Source organism: Pseudophryne corroboree, chromosome 5 (assembly GCF_028390025.1).
Source record: "Pseudophryne corroboree isolate aPseCor3 chromosome 5, aPseCor3.hap2, whole genome shotgun sequence".
Taxonomy (NCBI): Eukaryota; Metazoa; Chordata; class Amphibia; order Anura; family Myobatrachidae; genus Pseudophryne; species Pseudophryne corroboree.
In genome coordinates, this window is record NC_086448.1 from 123,066,128 (window position 1) to 123,085,913 (window position 19,786).

General features: G+C 44.0%; 1 protein-coding gene across 5 annotated transcripts in view; it reads left to right on the forward strand.

The window, feature by feature from the left end:
• ACBD5 (acyl-CoA binding domain containing 5) overlaps positions 1–19,786 on the forward strand; it is a 117,788-nt gene that overhangs the window by 72,235 nt on the left and 25,767 nt on the right. For all 5 annotated transcript variants that reach the window (XM_063921675.1, XM_063921673.1, XM_063921677.1 and 2 more), the window contains one exon: positions 7,301–7,401. In XM_063921675.1, coding sequence (XP_063777745.1) covers positions 7,301–7,401 — 101 coding nt within the window. The remainder of the gene's footprint in view (positions 1–7,300; positions 7,402–19,786) is intronic.

A 19,786-nucleotide genomic window follows, 5' to 3' on the forward strand; every position in this document is an offset into this window, starting at 1 on the left:
CGGTTACGTTTGACGGCATGGCGGTTGAATGCCGAATCCTAGCGAAAAAGGGGATTCCGGAAGAGGTCATCCCTACTTTAATAAAGGCTAGGAAGGAGGTGACGGTTAAGCATTATCACCGTCTCTGGCGAAAGTATGTGTCTTGGTGTGAGACCAAGAATGCACCTACGGAAGATTTTCATCTGGGTTGTGTTCTCCACTTCCTACAGACAGGAGTGGATATGGGCCTGAAATTAGGCTCTGTTAAGGTTCAGATTTCGGTCCTCTCGATTTTCTTTCAGAAGGAATTGGCTTCTCTTCCAGAAGTCCAGACGTTTGTAAAGGGAGTGCTACACATCCAGCCTCCTTTTGTGCCTCCAGTGGCACCGTGGGACCTCAACGTGGTGTTGCAGTTCCTAAAATCACACTGGTTTGAACCCCTTAACAAGGTTGAGTTGAAATTTCTTACTTGGAAGGTGGTCATGTTGTTGGCCTTGGCATCAGCAAGGCGAGTATCAGAATTGGCGGCTTTGTCACACAAAAGCCCCTACTTGAATTTTCATGTGGATCGAGCTGAATTGAGGACACGTCCGCAATTTTTGTCTAAGGTGGTTTCTTCATTCCATGTGAATCAACCTATTGTAGTGTCTGTGGCTACAAGTGACCTGGAGGATTCCAGATCCCTGGACGTAGTCAGGGCCTTAAAGATTTATGTAGCCAGGACGGCTAGAATTAGGAAAACGGAGGCTCTGTTTGTCCTGTATGCGGCCAATAAGATTGGCGCACCTGCTTCGAAGCAGACTATTGCTCACTGGATCTGTAATACGATTCAGCAGGCTCACTCTACGGCTGGATTGCCGGTGCCAAATTCGGTTAAGGCCCATTCCACTAGGAAGGTGGGCTCTTCTTGGGCGGCTGCCCGAGGCGTCTCGGCATTACAACTTTGCCGAGCGGCGACTTGGTCGGGGTCAAACGCTTTTGCTAAATTCTACAAGGTTGATACCCTGGCTGATGAGGACCTAGCGTTTGCTCTGTCGGTGCTGCAGAGTCATACGCACTCTCCCGCCCGATTGGATGCTTTGGTATAAACCCCATGGTCTTTACGGAGTCCCCAGCATCCTCTAGGACGTAAGAGAAAATAAGATTTTAAACCTACCGGTAAATCTATTTCTCCTAGTCCGTAGAGGATGCTGGGCGCCCGTCCCAGTGCGGAAACTCTGCAAGACTTGTATATAGTTTTTGCTTACATAAGGGTTATGTTACAGTTGAAATCGGTCTTGGACCGTTACTGTTGTTGTTCATACGGTTAACTGGTTATGTATGATCCAGGTTACATGGTATGATTGGTGTGGGCTGGTATGAATCTTGCCCTTGGATTTCTAAATCCTGCCTTGTATTGTGTATCTCCTCTGGGCACAGTTCTCTAACTGAGGTCTGGAGGAGGGGCATAGAGGGAGGAGCCAGTGCACACCCATAGTCAAAGTTCTTTTTAGGTGCCCTATCTCCTGCGGAGCCAGTCTATACCCCATGGTCCTTACGGAGTCCCCAGCATCCTCTACGGACTAGGAGAAATAGATTTACCGGTAGGTTTAAAATCTTATTTTCTATCTACTTTTGTCAGTATGAATAGTTAACTTTAGTGCCTATTGCATATGAGTCTGTGTACATTACTGTGGTTTTCTTCGCAATGCGTCTAAATTCGTTAAATAATTGTATAGAACAGAATTCAGTAAATGTACTCCTACATACTTTGAAATGTGTTTGTAGTTGATAAATTGCTCATATGACTAATATATAACATGTGACTGACTGCTAGTGTGATTGCTGACTTTATATATGTTACAGTGGTTTCTTCTGAGCCTTAATGCTGGTGCTTGGGTTGGGGTCAGATTGATATCACTTTAAATATAGTAAAGTGATTACAGTCACAGATTGTGTAGTATACTGTGAAAGCTGATTATTTATTATGTCTAAGAGCGGCAACGGTGACTAGGTTACATTAACAGTAACACCAACACTCATAACATGTTTATCCTGCAAAGTGGGATTATCCTCTCAGCATCTGGCACATGATGGGTTATGTGTAAATTGTTTTGCGTTTCAGCAGATTGCAAGGCACATTCCTGTTCAACGGCAGTTAGATCCGCCCTGGAGGTAAATTTACTAAGATGGGAGTTCTATTTAAGATGGGATGTTACCCATAGCAACCAATCAGCTTCTACTTCTCATTTATCTAGCACCTTCTAGAAGATAATACCAGGAATCTGATTGGTTGCTATGGGCAACATCCCATCTTAAATAGAACTCCCATCTTAGTAAATTTACCCCTTGGGCTATGTTTGCACAAACCTTGTCCAGTATAGCTGAAAGGTTAGTTCCTACAGCTTCAACCTCAGCAGTAGGGTACACTATTAACCCATACATGCAGCTCCCTTCTTGTGGTATAGCCCCAACAGCTTCTCCAAGTCAACAAGCTGATAAACCAAGGGTAAATATATCATCAAATTCACAGGCTACACAGGATGATACATCAGATGAGGATAGCTCCATATACTCACCTTCTACCTGTTCTTCATATGGTGAAGTAATCAGCTCAGAGGATATAGCTGAGTTAATTGGAGCAATGAAGGCTTTTCTGTCCCTAGAGGATTCAGCAGAGCCAGTAATAAAAACTAAGGCACCTGTGTTTAAACGTCCCAAAACAGTTAGGGTCGAGTTTCCAGGGTCAGAAGAGCTGACGGAAATTATGGAGGAAGCTTGGGCTACACCCAATAAGAAATATAAAATTCCAAAAAAATGGGATTCTTTTTACCCTTTTCCAACTGGGGACTGTTTAAAAAGAGAAGTGCCTCCTAAGGTAGATACGCACGTCATTCGTTTAGTGCGAAAGTCTATATTGCCTTTACCGTCAACATCATTAAATGATGTCACAGACAGAAGAGTGGATGGGTTTTTGAAAAACATATTTTCTCTGTCAGGGGCAGTCATAAGGCCAGCTATGGCCTCAGCATGGATGGCAAAGGCGGTTACTGAATGGGCTGACGAACTGGAAAACAGGCTTCCGTTACCTACTAAGGAGCAGGAATCCCATATAGCTCACATAAAGCAGGCTGCGGTATTCTTAGAAGAAGCAGCAATGGATATGGGTACTATTGCTTCCAAAGCGTCATCCTTAACGGTAGCTGCTCGCAGAGCAATTTGGCTACGTACATGGAAAGCTGATTCAGAATCCAAAAAGGTTCTGGAAGATTTGCCTTTTGTTGGGAATATTCTCTTTGGTAAGGAATTGACATATATTCTGGAGTCAGAAACAGAATCCAAGAAGGTCAAGTTTCCTGCCAATTATAACCCTAGGCCTAGGGGTTCGGGGTTTTGGCCATTTCGGTGGCAAGGAAAAACAAAAGGGAAAAATGATTCTAAACAGCCCCAGTACAATAAGTTTGGCAAGGCGAAGAAGCAATGGGCCACCAGGGGGCCTGCTTCCAAACCAGAACATAAGCCATCAGCCTGATGGTGCAGGCTTCCGCCTGGGGGACCACAGGGTAGGGGGCCGACTTCTTCAGTTTGCACACATAGGGCAGCAGTCGACAACAGATGCTTGGGCGCAAGAAGCGGTATCTCTGGGTTATGTTTTCCCTTTCAAGAAGCATCCTCCTCGAAGGTTCTTCTGCACCAGTCCGTCTCATATAGAGACGAAGACCAGAGCCCTGCAAGAAGCAGTTCAGAAATTGCTTCAGTCAGGAGTAATTATTCCAGTACCCCCAGCACAACGGGGACAGGGTTTTTACTCCAACCTATTTTTGGTTCAGAAGCCAAATGGGCCATTCCGGCCAATTCTCAATCTCAAAATGTTAAACAAATACATTTGGGTACCACAGTTCCACATGGAGACGTTACACTCCATAGTTTTGGCCATGGAACCAGGGGATTACATGGTATCTCTGGATATACAGGATGCTTACCTGCATGTACCTATAGCATTGTCCCATTAGTGTTGTCTCAGGTTCGCCATCCTCCAGCAACATTTTCAGTTCCAGGCCTTACCCTTTGGGTTAGCCACAGCCCCCAGAGTATTTACCAAGATCATGGTGGTTATGCAGCTTATCTCCGCAAGCAGGGGATAAGAATCTTTCCATACCTCGACGATCTTTTAATCCTGGCACAATCCCAGGAATTGCTCTTGAGCCATCTACAACAGACCATAACTTGTCTACAGAAGCACGGATGGCTCATAAATTGGGGAAAGTCGTTTCTGATTCCGTCACAATGGATGATTCACTTGGGGGCTGTATTGGATTCAAGTCTGCAGAAAATATTTTTACCTCTGGAAAAGATATCCAAGGTGCAGTTAATAACTCAGGAATTGTTACACATCAAAACAATATGAATTCACGCAGCAATGTGAGTGATGGGTTTGATGGTGTCAACATTCGACATGGTGGAGTATGCACAATTCCACTCAAGACCTCTGCAGCATCTGATTCTGGCCAGATGGAATGGAGTACATCAGACAATTAAAGAAACAGACGATGGTACTTCCAGTAAAGGTAAAAAGGTCATTAGCCTGGTGGCTGCAGACATCCCATCTAGACAAGGGTAGACCCTTTTGGATATCAGATTGGGAGATCCTGACGACGGATGCCAGTCTTCAGAGCTGGGGAGCAGTGTCCGGAAGATTATGGTTCCAGGGACAATGGACCACAGAAGAAAGTTGCCTGCCAATAAACCTGTTGGAACTCCGGGCCATATACATGGCACTGATTCAGGCAAAGGACATTCTGCAAGGAAAACCAGTCCAGATCCGTTCGGACAATGCAACGGCAGTAACGTACCTCAACCATCAGGGAGGAACTCGCAGCCAAAAAGCAATGAAGGAAGTAAGTCACATACTAAAGTGGGCAGAACTCCATCTTCCAGCACTGTCCACAGTGTTCGTTCCAGGAGTCCTAAACTGGGAAGCGGACTTTCTCAGTTGACACACCATTCGAGCAAGCGAATGGGCTTTACACCCGGAAGTTTTTCAGACTCTAGTAAACAAGTGGGGGTTACCAGAGATAGATCTCATGGCGTCCCGTCTGAACAACAAAGTACCGGCATACGGGTCAAGAACAAAAAATCCCGGAGCGATCCTTGTGGACGCACTGTCCGTGAAATGGGACTTTAATCTGGCATACCTGTTTCCTCCAATCTCCCTGTTACCCAGGGTGGTGAGGAAAATAAAAAAAAGGGTGCTGTGATTCTTAAAACCCCCGGCTTGGCCCAGAAGGCATTGGTACATAGATCTACAAAGGATGTCGATGGATGCTCCATTTCTGCTCCCTCAACGTCCAGATCTACTGATGCAGGGTCCTTGTTATCACAGGCATCTGGAGCAACTGTCTTTGACGGCTTGGCTATTGAACCCTCTATCCTGAAGTCAAGAGGTTTCTCACAACAAGTGATTCAAACTATGCTCCGAGCAAGGAAACCCTCCTCAGCTCGCATTTATCCCCGAATATGGCAAACCTATATTCATTGGTGCAGTGAAAGAAATATGGATCCAAAATTGTTCAGAGTATCCAGAGTCTTAGATTTCCTTCAGGCAGGAATGGATAAGGGTTTGAAGGTGGCTTCCTTGAGAGTTCAAGTATCAGCATTGACTGTATGGTTCCAAAAGAAAATTGCCAATTTACAGGATGTGCATACTTTTTTCCAGGGAATGCTGCACATTCAACCACCTTTTGTTCCTCCTGCAGTGCCTTGGGATTTAAGTCTGGTTCTCAAAGTTCTTCAAGTTGCTCCGTTTGAACCACTTAATAAAGTGGATCTTAAATGGTTGACAGCTAAAGTTCTCTTTCTACTGACTATGACATCAGCTAGAAGAGTATCAGATTTAGGAGCGCTGTCATGTAAATCTCCTTTTCTGATCTTTTATCCAGATAACCAGACCTAGTTCTGAGAACTGCTTTATCTTCCTAAGGTGGTATCTAAGTTTCACCTTAACAAAGAAATTGTAGTCCCGGCTTTTCAGGTATCTGGACTTTCTGCGGGAGAAGCGTCGCTGGATGTAGTCCGTGCATTAAGAATCTACGTGGATCGTACCAGTGCCATCAGAAAGAAATATTCTCTCTTCATTCTCTACGGATTTCACAAGAGGGGATGGCCTGCTACTAAACAGACACTGGCAAGATGGCTTCGAATGACGATTTCAGAAGCATATTCTCAAGCTGATCTCCTTGTTCCGGCTAGTGTCTCTGCTCACTCTACACGTAAGGTAGGTCCTTAATGGGCAGCACAACATGGTGCTTCAGCAGAACAGATATGTAAGGCAGCCACATGGTCTGCCATTAACACATTAATTAGACATTATACCTTGGATACTTTTGCCTCTCATGACGCTGAATTTGGGTGTAAGGTTCTCCTGTCCAATCAGGAGCATCCCTACCACTAATATTTGCTTTGGGAAGTCCAATGTTATCCTGTGGATAACCTGTGGACCCTGCCGGAGAAATATACGTTATGGTAAGAACTTACCGTAGATAACGGTATTTCTCCTATGTCCACAGGTTTCCACAGGGATCCCACCCTGACGCACCTGATTTGAGAATCTTTATACTCACTAAACTCTTGCATAGAAGGGTGTGCATGTGTGTTCTTCTCGCCTGAATAGGGTTCTGCATAATGCTCCTGCCTAAATGCTTTGGAATACAACTGATTTGCCTGAGCCAGTGGGCGGGGATATATGGACGAGCCCGTTGCATCCTGGGAGGACTGAAAACTTGTGATCGTTTGGTGCCAAGACGCTGTCGCTCCATCATAAACCATTGTTATCTTGTGGAAACCTGTGGACATAGGAGAAATACCGTTATGTACGGTAAGTTCTTACCATAACGTATATTTTCTGTTCTGCTGGTTAATATACTTGTAAAATGGCCCCATTAACCTACCCCCACTGTCCTATAATACTTACCTGTGACGGCGCAGGGTTCTCCTCCGTTGATTGTCCCCTTTAAGTGAAGACACGACAGTGAGGAGACAATGCGTTCCCACTCCGAATTTGCATGTCCATCTCAGGTCATGCTATTCTTGATTTAATGTGGTTTATCTAAACAAGAATGTAAGAACATCTGTTACATTATATTACATTTAAATAATACTTATCATTGTTTCTATTGCATTTAAGATAATCATTATTAATACAACATAGAGTAATTAAATCCAGTTTCTTTTCCCCGCTAGATTTGGGTTAAGCTAAAATGCAGCATAAAGTAAGAATGAGTAGAGTTTGCACCCAGTTGGGGAACGCGCTCTAGATGCATACTAGTACAATCTTGTTTCCTAGGAGATGATTGCACAGAGGATATTGCCACAATGCAGCACCTGACGAGTGACTCAGACAGCGAGATTTTTTGTGACTCTATGGAGCAATTTGGACAAGATGATGTAAGTGAGCTTTCTGTCTTAGTGTGATTAAATCTGGCTTTGATGCAACATTTTATAAATGGGTTTCATTAACAATCTGGCACAATAAGATCTCGCAAGTAAAAATGCTCCGTTTCCGGAAGAGGAGATGGATAGAATCTGTAACTATTTCCTAAGTGCTTCTTTATTTATCATATTTGAAATGCTAATGGATCAGGAGAAAGCCAAGCTCTTCCCCACCCTTCTGGCGAAAGGGTATTCTCACTTGTGCTACATTCTGCACTATAGAAAGGATTACAGATCATGTTTCGCAGGTATTTTCTGAAGACATTTTGTGTTCCTCTTAAATTTCATAAACTATAACTTGATTATAGAATCCTTTTGAAAACCAGAACAAATGATCTCTAAAATGGGGGTGAGGATGAAATAGGAGCAATGAGGCTATATCATGCCACTGAATAGGTAATTGGTACAGCCTCATCTAGAATACAGTTTTCAGTTCTAGAGGCCATATCTACAGAAGGATATTAATAAACTGGAGACTGTACAAAGAAGGGCAAAAAAACTTACCCAAAAGATATTGGGCGGTATCCTGTTAGATGCGCTGAGTGGCCCCGGCCGGGGCTATCCAGTAAACTGCCACTTATCGGGAATACGCTGCATGCGAAGCGGAATCCCAGATAACCAGCCCTAGAAGATCGGTCTTCGGATGGTAACATATGGGTCTGCACACTTATCACGGATCCCATGTGTTATCGGCCAATATCGGGTGATGTACTGCATGGTAAAAAGCATTATTGGGCTAAAAAACCCGTTATTACTATGCCGCAAATCACTGCATGTAATAGGATACTTCCCTTAAGACAGAGGTTCCAAAACTGTGTGCCGTGGCTCCCTGGGGTGCCTCGGGACACTTGCAGGGGTGCCCTGGGTTGGTGGTCCAGGACCAATTCAAATTATTCATGGTCAATATAATAGGCAAAACCAGTGCTGGTGGCTGCCAGTCATAAAATATGTGGCCAAACAGAAGTAAATCTTGTCCCTCACCACACACACCTGACCCTAAGGATGACATGTAAACGCGATCTGCTTAATGTAATATTTCTTTCTAAATTTCTCAATAAGAAATTTGTGGCCTAGGGGTGCCGTGAAAAAAATTCTGATATTCTATGGCGCCGTGATTCAAAAAAGTTTGGAAACCACTGCCTTAAGATCTTAATACACATAGGGGCAGATGTATTCACCTGGAGAAGGCATACGGCAGTGATAAACCAGTGATAAGTGCAAGGTGATAAACGCACCAGCCAATCAACCCCAATATGCAAATTAACAATTAAGAGCTGAATGGCTGGTGCGTTTATCGCCTTGCACTTATCACTGGTTTATCACTGCCTTATACCTTCTCCAGGGTAATACATCTGCCCCATTATTTGGAGCACAGAAGGGAAACGGGGGACATGATAAATATGTATTTATTGCAAACTTACCGTCGATAACTCTATTTCTCCTAAGTCCACAGTATTCACAGGATAAACACTGGGATATGAGGTAGCGGCAGCTGATTGGCACCTACGATCAAAAGCTTTTGGCCTCCCAGAATGCTTGGGCCAGTCCCCTATATCCCCACCTCCTGGCTCAGGCAATTCTGTTTATAAAAGCTCAAGGCAGGAGCATCATAGATAGCCCTAATCAGGGGAGAAGAACACACATGCACACCCTTCCGTACAAGAAGGAAGAGGTTAGTAGGTGAAAGGATCCTCAAATCAGGTGCGTCAGGGTGGGATCCCTGTGGATACTGTGGACTTAAGAGAAATACGAAGAGTTATCAACGGTAAGTCTGCCATAACTATTTCTCCTGCAGGGTCCACAGGTTATCCACAGGATAAACATTGGGATGTCCCAAAGCAAATTTTGTGGTGGGGACTCTCCTGATGGGACAGGAGAATCCTTTGCTTAAATTCAGCATCCTGAGAGGCAAAGGTATCAAAGGCATAATGTCTAATGAATGTGTTAATGGAAGACTGTGTGGCTGCCTTACATATCTATTCAGCTGAAGCACCACGTTGTGCTGTCCATGACGGACCTACCTTACGAGTAGAGTCATTAGCCGGAATAGGGGGATCAGCTTGAGAATATGCTTCTGAAATAGTCATCTGAAGCCACCTTGGCAGTGTCTGCTTGTCAGCAGGCCATCCTCTCTTGTGAAATCCATAGAGAACGAAGATAGTGTCTGTCTTTGTGATGGCACTGGTGCAATCCACGTAGATCCTTAAAACACGGACTATGTCCAATGATGCATCTCCAGCAGAAAGATTCGGCCCCTGAAAAGCCGGTACTACAATTTCTTCGTTAAGGTGTAATTTAGACACCACTTTAGGAAGATAACCAGATTTGGTTCTGGGAACCGCTCTGTCTGGATTAAATATCAGAAAATTAGGGCGACATAACAATGCCCTAAATCTGAAACTCTTCTAGCTGAAGCAATAGCCAGTAGAAAGAGAACCTTATCTGTCATTTCAGATCCACTTAACCATTTAAGATCCACCTGCTTCAGTGGTTCCAATGGGGCAACTTGAAGCGCCTTTAGGACTAGACTTGGATCCCAAGGAGCTGTAGGATGAACAAAAGGAGGTTGAATGTGAAGCATTCCTTGGGAAAAAAGTGCGAACATTCTGTAGGTTAGCAATTTTCTTTTGACTGTATGGTTTCAATGCTGACACCTGAACTCTCATGGAAGCCACCCATAGACCTTTGTCCATTCCTGCCTGAAGGAATGCTAGGACTCTGGAAGCTCTGAAAGACCTTGGGTCAAATTTCCTGTCCCTGCACCATTGAATATAGGCTTGCCATATTCGGTGATAAATGCGAGCTGAGGATGGTTTCCTTGCTCTGAGCATCGTTTGAATTACCTGTTGTGAGAATCCTCTTGCTTTCAGGATGGAAGTCTCAAGAGCCACTCCGTCAAAGACAGACGATTCAGGTGCTTGTAATTGCAAGGACCCCGAGACAGTAGATCTGGACGTTGAGGGAGTAGGAACGGAGTATCTGCCGACAGCCTCTGCAGATCTGTGTACCAATGTCTTCTGAGCCAAGCTGGACCTATTAGTATCACGGCGTCCTTACCTTGTTTTACCTTTCACATCACCCTGGGCAACAGGGTGATCAGTGGAAACACATAGGCCAGATGAAAGTCCCATCTTACTGACAGGGCATCCACAAAGGTCGCTCTGGGATCCTTTGTCCTTAACCCGTATGCAGGAACTTTGTTGTTCTGATGGGAAGCCATTAGATCTTTCCCCGGTAACCCCCACTTGTCCACCAGAGTCGATTTCGTTTGCATGAATGGCGTGTTGACTGAGAAAATCTGTTTTCCAGTTTAGGACTGCCGGAATGAACACTGTGGACAAGGCCGGATGATAAAGTTCTGCCCGCCTTAGCGTGCGGCTTACCTCCTTCATTGCTTTGTGGCTGCGAGTTCCTCCCTAATGATTGAGGTACGCTACACAGTAGCATTGTCCGAGCGAATTTGAACTGGTTTCCCCTGAAGACTGTTCTTTGCCTGCTTAAATGCCATATATATGGCCCGAAGTTTTCAATATAATTATTGTCAGGCGACTTTCTTGCTTGGTCCACTGCCCTTGGAAGCAACTTCTTTCTGACACTGCCCTCCAGCCCTGCAGACTGGCACCCGTTGTCAGAACCTCCCAATCTGAGATCCAAAAGGGTCTCCCTTTGTCCATATGGGATGTCTGTAGCCACCAGGCTAATGACCTCCATACTTCCAAAGGAAGGACCACAGGCTGATTTTTTATTATCTGATGTTACCCATTCCATTTGGAAAGGAACAGACGTTGTGGAGGCCTCGAGTGGAATTGAGCATACTCCACCATGTCGAATGTCGACACCATAGATCCCATCACACGCATCGTCTCGTGAATGGATACCCTTTGACTGTGTAGCAGCTCCTGAATCATCGACTGAATTTTGGATATTTTGTTTAGAGGTAAAATTACTCTGAATACTCGAATCCAATACAGCCCCCAAGTGTGTCATCCGTTGTGACGGAACCAGGGACAACTTTGCCTAATTTATGAGCCAACCGTGCCTCTGCAAACAAGCTATTGTCTGTTGCAGATGACACTGAAGCAACTCCTGAGATTGCGCCAGGATTAATAAATTGTCGAGGTATGGAAACATCCTTATCCCCTGCTGATGGAGATAAGCCGCCATTACCACCATAATTTTGGTGAACACTCTTGGAGTTGTGGCCAGTCCAAATGGTAGGGCCTGGAACTGAAAATGTTGCTGGAGGATAGCAAACCTGAAATAGCACTGATGGGACTGTGCTATAGGAACAATCAGGTAAGCATCCTGTATATCCAGGAATAGCATAATATCCTCCGGCTCCATGGCCAAAGTAATGTAATGTAAAGTCTCCATATGAAAACGAGGCACCCAAATGTACTTCAAATGTTCAGTACTTTGAGATTTAGTTTGGGCCGGAATGACTCATTTGCCTTCTGAACTAGAAACAGGTTGGAATAAAAACCTTGTCCTCATTGCACAGGAAGAACTGGAATTATCACTCCTGATTTAAGCAACTTCAGAACTTCCTCTTGCAAAGCCATGGCCTTCGTTTCCACTGAAGACTGGCTGGTACAAAAAACCTTTTGTGGAGCGTGTTTCTTGAAGGCAAACACATAACCGTGAGATACCGCTTCTTGCACCCAGGCATCTGTGGTGGACTGCTGCCAGATCTGTGCAAAATAAAGAAGTCTGCCTCCCACCCTGGGATCTCCCAGTGGAGGCCCGCACCATCAGGCTGATGCTTATCTTCTGGCTTGGAAGCAGGCCCTCTGGTAGCCCAATGCTTTTTAGTCTTACCAGACTTGTCAGATTGAGACTGTTTGCCATAACCCTTTCCCTTAGCTTTTCCCTGGGTCAGAAAGGGCCGAAAAGCTGGAAATCTAGGTTTGTATTTGTGTGTGGAAAGAAACTTCACTTTCTTGGTGTCTGCTTCTGACTCCAAAACACCGTTAAATTCTTTACCAAAAAGAATATCTCCAGTAAACGACAAAGACTCTAGAACTTACTTGGATTCTTAGTCAGCCTTCCATGTACGTAGCCAAACAGCTCTGCGAGCTGCTACTGCTGAGGCTGATGTGATGTCTGAGAGGCAATAGTACCCATATCCAAGGTTGCTTCTTCCATAAAAATAGACACCTGTTTAATATGTGCAATATGGGATTTTTGCTTTCTAGATGCCAATGAAAGATCATCCTCCAATGCACCGACCCAGGCTGCCCCTGCTTTTGCCATCCAGGCTGAAGCCATGGCTGATCTTACAATTGCCCCTGACAAGGAAAAAATGGTTTTTAAGAAAACCTCTATTTTCCTATCCGAAACATCATTTAATGATGTTGAAGGCAGAGGCAATGTAGATTTTCGCACCAATCTAATGACATGCGTATCTACTTTGGGAGCCACCTTCCTTTTTAACAGTCCCCAGCTGGAGGAGGATAATGTGAATTCCATTTCTTTGGAATTCTAAACTTCTTACTGGGTGTTACCCAAGCCTCAGCTGTTCTGACCCAGGAAATTCAGTCCAGAATGTTTTGGGGACGTTTAAACACAGGTGCCTTAGATTTTAACAAAAGCTCTGCTGCCTCCTCTAAGGATCGCACTAATTAGCTCAGGTATATCCACTTAGCTGAGACCTTCATCCACGTCTCTGTATGCAGACCCGGAATGCAATGAATCCTCATCCTCCGCCGAGTCCCCATGTGAAACAGGTGTAGACTGTGAAGATGTTGTTTCATGACTGTGATTTACTGTCCACAGGCCTTTCAGCCTATATTTGTTGAAAGGCTGCAGATTCCTGAACTGGATGTGATAAACCCCAGTGGGAATGTTGCATGTAAGGGTTAACAGGGTAACCTATCCCTGGTATAGAAGCTGGCATTATCCGCTCAGCTATATTGGATAATATCTGTGCAAAAGAAGCCCACAGTGGTTCAACTTGAACCTGTGCCTGCCTTTTATTATTAAGGAGGCTTTGGTGAAAACTAAAACAATTTGCACATAATCCACTTTGAACCAGATCCTGAGAGGTTAACCCAGCTTTGCAAGACAAACATGAAATGAGTGTTGGTGCTGCTGTGGAGAGTGTATCCTCACCCTTGCTTCTCTTAGACATGATAAACAAATCACATACCTGTACAGTGAAAACTACACAATTTGTGACTGAAATCACTTTAAAACTTGTTGAAGTGACATGCAATCCGATCCCTCCCTGTTTTGCACCAGCATTGAGGATCGGTGTATATACACAGAAACTGACAGAAAAAGTAAACACTGCAATCACACTAGCAATCAGCCACAGGTTATACATTAGTATAATAAGCAATATGAGCACATATTCAACTTACAGATACATTTCAAGCATATATTACCTTATATAGGACTTTAACCTTATTCAGTCGCACAGTGAAAGAAACAGCAGCAATAATTTACAGACTCTTATGCATCAGGCACTTATCCAACTACTCGTACTTAATGGTAGGTAGAGACTTAGCGCTGTATCACCCAGCTCAGGACTGTGGGATACAGGGAGACTTCACCCCGCTTCCAGGATCTATCAATACATTAGTGAACGCTGAGTGGATCCAGTCGCCAATAGTGTACACAAATGCCCAGTGAACCTACAGTGAACACAGATGCCCAAGTGAACACCTACGCACCAGTCACACAGTCCTTTAGATACACAGCGTCTGAGACAGAAGTGGGAAATCAGTTCATGGTAGGAACCTCGGAGGAAACTAGTCATGAACCGGGGGGAGGGGTGACCAGGGGAGCGTCTTACTCCCCACTGCTGACATCAACCCCAGGGATCGTGGCCTCACACTAATCCCTGGAACCTGTGATACCTGAGGCCTAGCGCTGGTGCACCCAAGGTGGAAGCTGCTTCAGCGACTGTTCGGCGGAGAGTTGTTGGAGCGACTCTTTCTAAAGTGCGTGGATGACGCTTTTTTATAAAACTCACTCAAAAAACATAAGACTATAAAAATAAATTTAAATAACAAGCTTTTGGCTGTCAAAATCAGCAGCCCAAAGATCGTGGTCCGGTTCCTGCCGCACCAACAAAAAACTGGATTGCCTGCGCCAGGAGGCGGGAATATAGGGGAGTGGCCCATTGCATTCTGGGAGTCCGAAAGCTTTTGATTGTTGGTGCCAATCTGCTGTCGCTACCTCATATCCCAGGGTTTATCCTGTGGATAATCTGTGGACCCAGCAGGATAAAAACTTTTTAATATATCAATGGTATTAACAAGTTACTGGTGGGAGACATTCTTCAAAGGAAGAAAAGTATTCGACCACGAAGACATGCACTGAGACTGGAGGGAGAAATTTGAGGAAGAAGTACTTTACAGAGAGGGTAATGGGCAAGTGTAATAGCCTCCCATCAGAGGTGGTAGAGGCTAATTCATTAGAGCAATTTAAAATGCTTGAGATAGAATATCCTTACAAAAAACTAAGGATGTAATAGGGTTTGGGATAACAATAAGGTCAAAAAAGGGACAGACAAGATGGATTAAGTAGTTCTTATCTGCTGTCAAATTCTATATATTCATATTACAGTTATAGTTCATGTTTTCTGTGTTAGTATAGACAAGCAGTGTACATCCTTAGTAATGAAACCAGTCTATGATATTGCATTGCTAATAACGAGAACTCTCGTTCTATCATATATTGGATTTGGGGGGATTAGCAAATTCTGTGAGTTATCGGCAGCACTGTTTCCCATACACCTATGCTGGCCATACATTAGGTCGATATCGTGTACAAATACATGATATCGATTTGACGCATTGTGTGCACATCGTGCATGTTTTATGCATGATTACGATGCAATGCGCGGCCCCGCGGGTCGCACGTCACATCAAATGATCATACTTGCAGCCCATATTATCTGTCATAATTGTATGCACATCGTACATATGATGCAGTTTTTTTTATTTTATTTATTTTTTGCTGAGGCACACCATCGATCGTTTAACAACCCGTCGTGTGTCCAGAGCTCCAAATCGTGTGTCCGGAGCTGCCAGGGGAATTAAAGGGAAATTGTGCTTGGAATCTGATTGGATGCTGGTCGTCCTGGTGTAATGCCAGCATTACCTATAGAAACAGTATTGACAATAGAAAACCACTAAAACACAGAACAGCCAGAGGTCATGATATACTCATAGGCCGTGTCATCCCGGGATCACAATCCATTTCTAGAAAAAGGTAGAAGACGTTTGGCCTTAGAAAGAAATAATCAGATCATTCTTTCTTTTTGCGCAACCGTAAAGAGTTCTTTTATTCTCCTTTTTGAATTGGAAGCAAAATAAAGACAATCCAAGTGTGGACATTTCTGTTGCCATTCCACCTCCGTTAGTCTATTGAAGGTTTTTGATCTTGACAGTTATGTTAAAAGTCCCTCTAAGAAATGCTGTAAACACATCCTGGTCTGCAGAGAGGGTAGTGGACAAGTGGAATAGCCTCCCATCAGAGGCGGTAGAGGCTAAGACAGTAGAGCAATTTAAACATGTATGGGATGGACAAAAGGATATCCTTACAAAGAAATAAGGCTTGAGATAAAAATATGGTAAAAAAATGGGCAGACTAGATGGGCCAAGTGGTTCCTATCTATCTATCTATCTATCTATCTATCTATCTATCTATCTATCTATCTATCTATCTATCTATCTATCTGTCGTTCGTGCTCTTTAGTAAGGATATTGTATTATAAGGTAGTGGGATATAGCTGACCAGAATTACAAGTGGAGAGAAGTTTACAGTCCCTCCAAAAACCTCCGTATTGTACTGTATTTTCTAATTTGTGACCTTAACACCCGATGTGAACTAGCAAAATGCCCCGAAAACGGGTTACTCACATACATGATTAGCTGGATATGACCGATGTGTGAACAGTGAGACAGCCAATACTGAAACAGAAGGGTACAGTGAAGCATCTCCATGACGTTGATACTGAAAATGCAGAAGATATATTACAATGAAAATCGAAGTACATGTAAACCCTATACCAATATTCTTCATAGTAAAAAAGAAATGCTAAAAGAAGTACTCCACCAACTAACAACACACCAAAACTTAACTAATGGTTACCCCATCTTATGTTCCATAAAACATGTTTACCAAAAGAGTTGTACCTAATTCCATAACAGAAAAAAAAAAGGAATAACTATAGGACCAGTATGGAGGTGGTCTTATTGCAGGGCTTCATCCCCTGGCACCTTACAGTGGGTAGGAGGGAGACTGGGGTACAGCTGGGAAGTGCCACAGAAAGGTAGTATGGATGGCAGGGAGCTGTGCTTCTAGAGAACAGAGGAGCGTCTGGGAGGCACTGAGCAGCTTTCTGGGAAGTTTCAGGGTACCTTTAACTTCTGGGCAGTCTGCAGCAAGCACAGGTTGTGGCTGCTGAACACACCAGAGGAGCGGTGCAGGCGCCAAGGGACACAGACGCTGATGGCTCTGGGACAGCAAGGGACTGCAAGGTAACAGCAGGTGGTGAATTCATAATAATGATAAAAAACCGCGCTACAGCCGGGATTTATGGTGTTTGAGCTGCTCTGAATATATAATTATTGTGATAAAGTAGAAAAGCAGAGCGCTTGTAATATTGTAACTACTATGTGAAAACTGTAACTAATTAGTGACAGTGTAAAAAAGATACTAAGGGGTATATTCAATTAGCAGCGATAACGAACTTTTCACGTGAAAAGTCCGGTTTTCGCGCGAAAAAACAGACTTTTCCCGCAAAACGCAATTGCAGCCTATTCAATTTTCCATGAAAATTTATCGGTGATAATTTTTTCACTAATTCCACTTCACCTACTCTGAAGCAGGTGAAAAGTTGGAAAAAGTCACTATTTTAAGGTAAAAATGTTTGGATATGGTCCAGAACTCCTGGGACACCCCCCCTTAATGACTAATTAGCCACGTTGAACTTTTTAATTATTTTTAATTGGCCAATAATGACATGTCATTTTTGGGGTGGAAAAGTTCAAAGTGATGGAAATTGGGGTTCAAGGTATGGGACAGGTATATTGGGGTGCTTTATGAGTGGGACAGATGTTTTTAGGCTTGCAGATGGGAGTAATCTGTCTTTTTCCACTTTTTTTTAAAGTACCCTAAAATGACCCAAATATATACTTCTACCCATTTTCATGTACCCCAAATTTAATGAGAGCATTTATTTTGCTCAAAAAAACTTGCTTTCTATAATTTTTTTGCATTTTTAAAAAAATGCATATAACAGCCATTTCACACAATTTAAGTCCCCCAAAACTCTCTAATGTGATCTCTAACACGCTTCTCTTCTGTTTTCCTATGTTAGTTTAGCATTTTTTGGGGTACAGGATGATTTCCCCATTTTCACCTGCACTTTTCACTGCAAGAATTTTCACGTGAAACCCATTTGGAATGAAATAGGTCGAAAAACGGAGCGTTTTCGCGGCAATTTTCGACCGATTGCCGCGAAAAACTTTCAGGCGAAAAATTGCAGCGAATTTGCGGATAATTGAATACCCTAGTAAGTATCTTTATTATTTAGTGCAATACCTGAAAAGGAAAAAAAAAGGGCTAGTATAAGGTTTACAGCCCTTTTGTCCAATTGCTGCGGTCCTCAGGTGGTGATGGGTTCCATATTATTGCTGTGTGGAAAGGGAGCATAGTATCTTTTTTACACTGTCACACTAATTAGTTACCAGAGTTTTCACATAGTAGTTACAATATTACAAGCGCTCTGCTTTTCTACTTGAGCAGGTGGTGAATGTCAGGTATGGAAGTCCACACCAGCCGAGTGCAGCGAGTGGACACTGCAGGCAGGTGGCTTGGCATCTGGAGGTAGCAGGTCTGTTTTCAGGCCAGAGACAGCTGCACGTGGGGAGGAGCCGCAGGAGAAGACTGGCAAGGAGGAGATCTGGCACAGGAGGTGGGGGAGCCGGTGTCTGCAGCAATTAGCAGAGGTCCCAAGAAGCTACAGGCAGGTGCTGCTGTCCAAGACCCCGTCACAGCCGCCACAGCACTCCAGTGACTGCAAAGTCTAGCATTCTTTAAACAAATAATAAAAAAAAATGCCATACCTTTTGTATACCGGCACACTTCAAGCACTGGATACAACTCAAAGTCTTGCTGGAAATAACATTAAGTAAGGAAGAGGCAGATCTGTAAGCATATGAGTAAGCTGGGTGAACTGGACCGTAGACTTGTGAACTTCCAAGGCAAGGTCCAAAAGACACTGATTTTAAATTTCAAGCTTCTCTGTGTGGTAAGTTGAAGCATGGCATCACAATCTCCAAAATGTAAAAGTTTGTGAAGGAAGAAGATTCTGGAGAAAGACTGTGACAGCTATCCATTGCAGTATGCAAGGATAAAGCCTCCCTGACCAATTGTCATTATCCAATTCACTAGGAAGCTTTCAGGCGCAGTTCCGTCAACTCTCCGTAAGTCCAACAAATGGAAGATTATTTCCCCGCAGCCTACCTTCCAACATTTTTGCTTCAACCTGCATGATGAGATGGGTGTAGTTAGGGTATGCCGGCGGCCGGGCTCCCGGCGACCAGCATACTGGCGCCGGAATCCCGACCACCGGCATACCAACCACCGGCATACTGACCGCTGGGCGAGTGCAAATGAGCCCCTTGCGGGCTCGCTGCGCTCGCACACTGCTACGCGCACCACACTATCTATTCTCCCTCCAGGGGGGTCGTGGACCCCCAAGAGGGAGAAAAGATGTCGGTATGCCGGCGGTCGGGATTCCGGCGCCGGTATGCTGGTCGTCTGGAGCCCGGCCGCCGGCAAACAGAAGACCACCCTGATGGGATTACAAATATTACTCTTAATAGGAACCAAAGCATCTTGAAGAATATCAATACGCTGTTCAGCTTTGCCAACCTTATCATGTATCTTTACCAATCAATGATCTCTCAACCTGGGCCTCCCCTATTTTATCAGTATCTCTTTTAGTACGCATTAAATGAATTGCCAACATAACCTTCAGAAGCATTCATATCTACTGTAATTACATCCCATCAGGACTGTAATCTGGAGGCACCGCTATGCTATAGATAGTGCATATCCTTGTGTATTTTTCCTATTTCAGACCTGATCGCAGCAGCACATTTGTTCTCTAATGGGCAAAACCATGTGCACTGCAGGTGGGGCAGATATAACATGTGTAGAGAGATTTAGATTTGGGTGGGTTATATTGTTTCTGTGCAGGGTAAATACTGGCTGCTTTATTTTTACACTGCAATTTAGATTTCAGTTTAAACACACCCCACCCAAATCTTCCCCACCTGCAGTGCACATGGTTTTGTCCATTAGCTAAAAAATTTGCTGC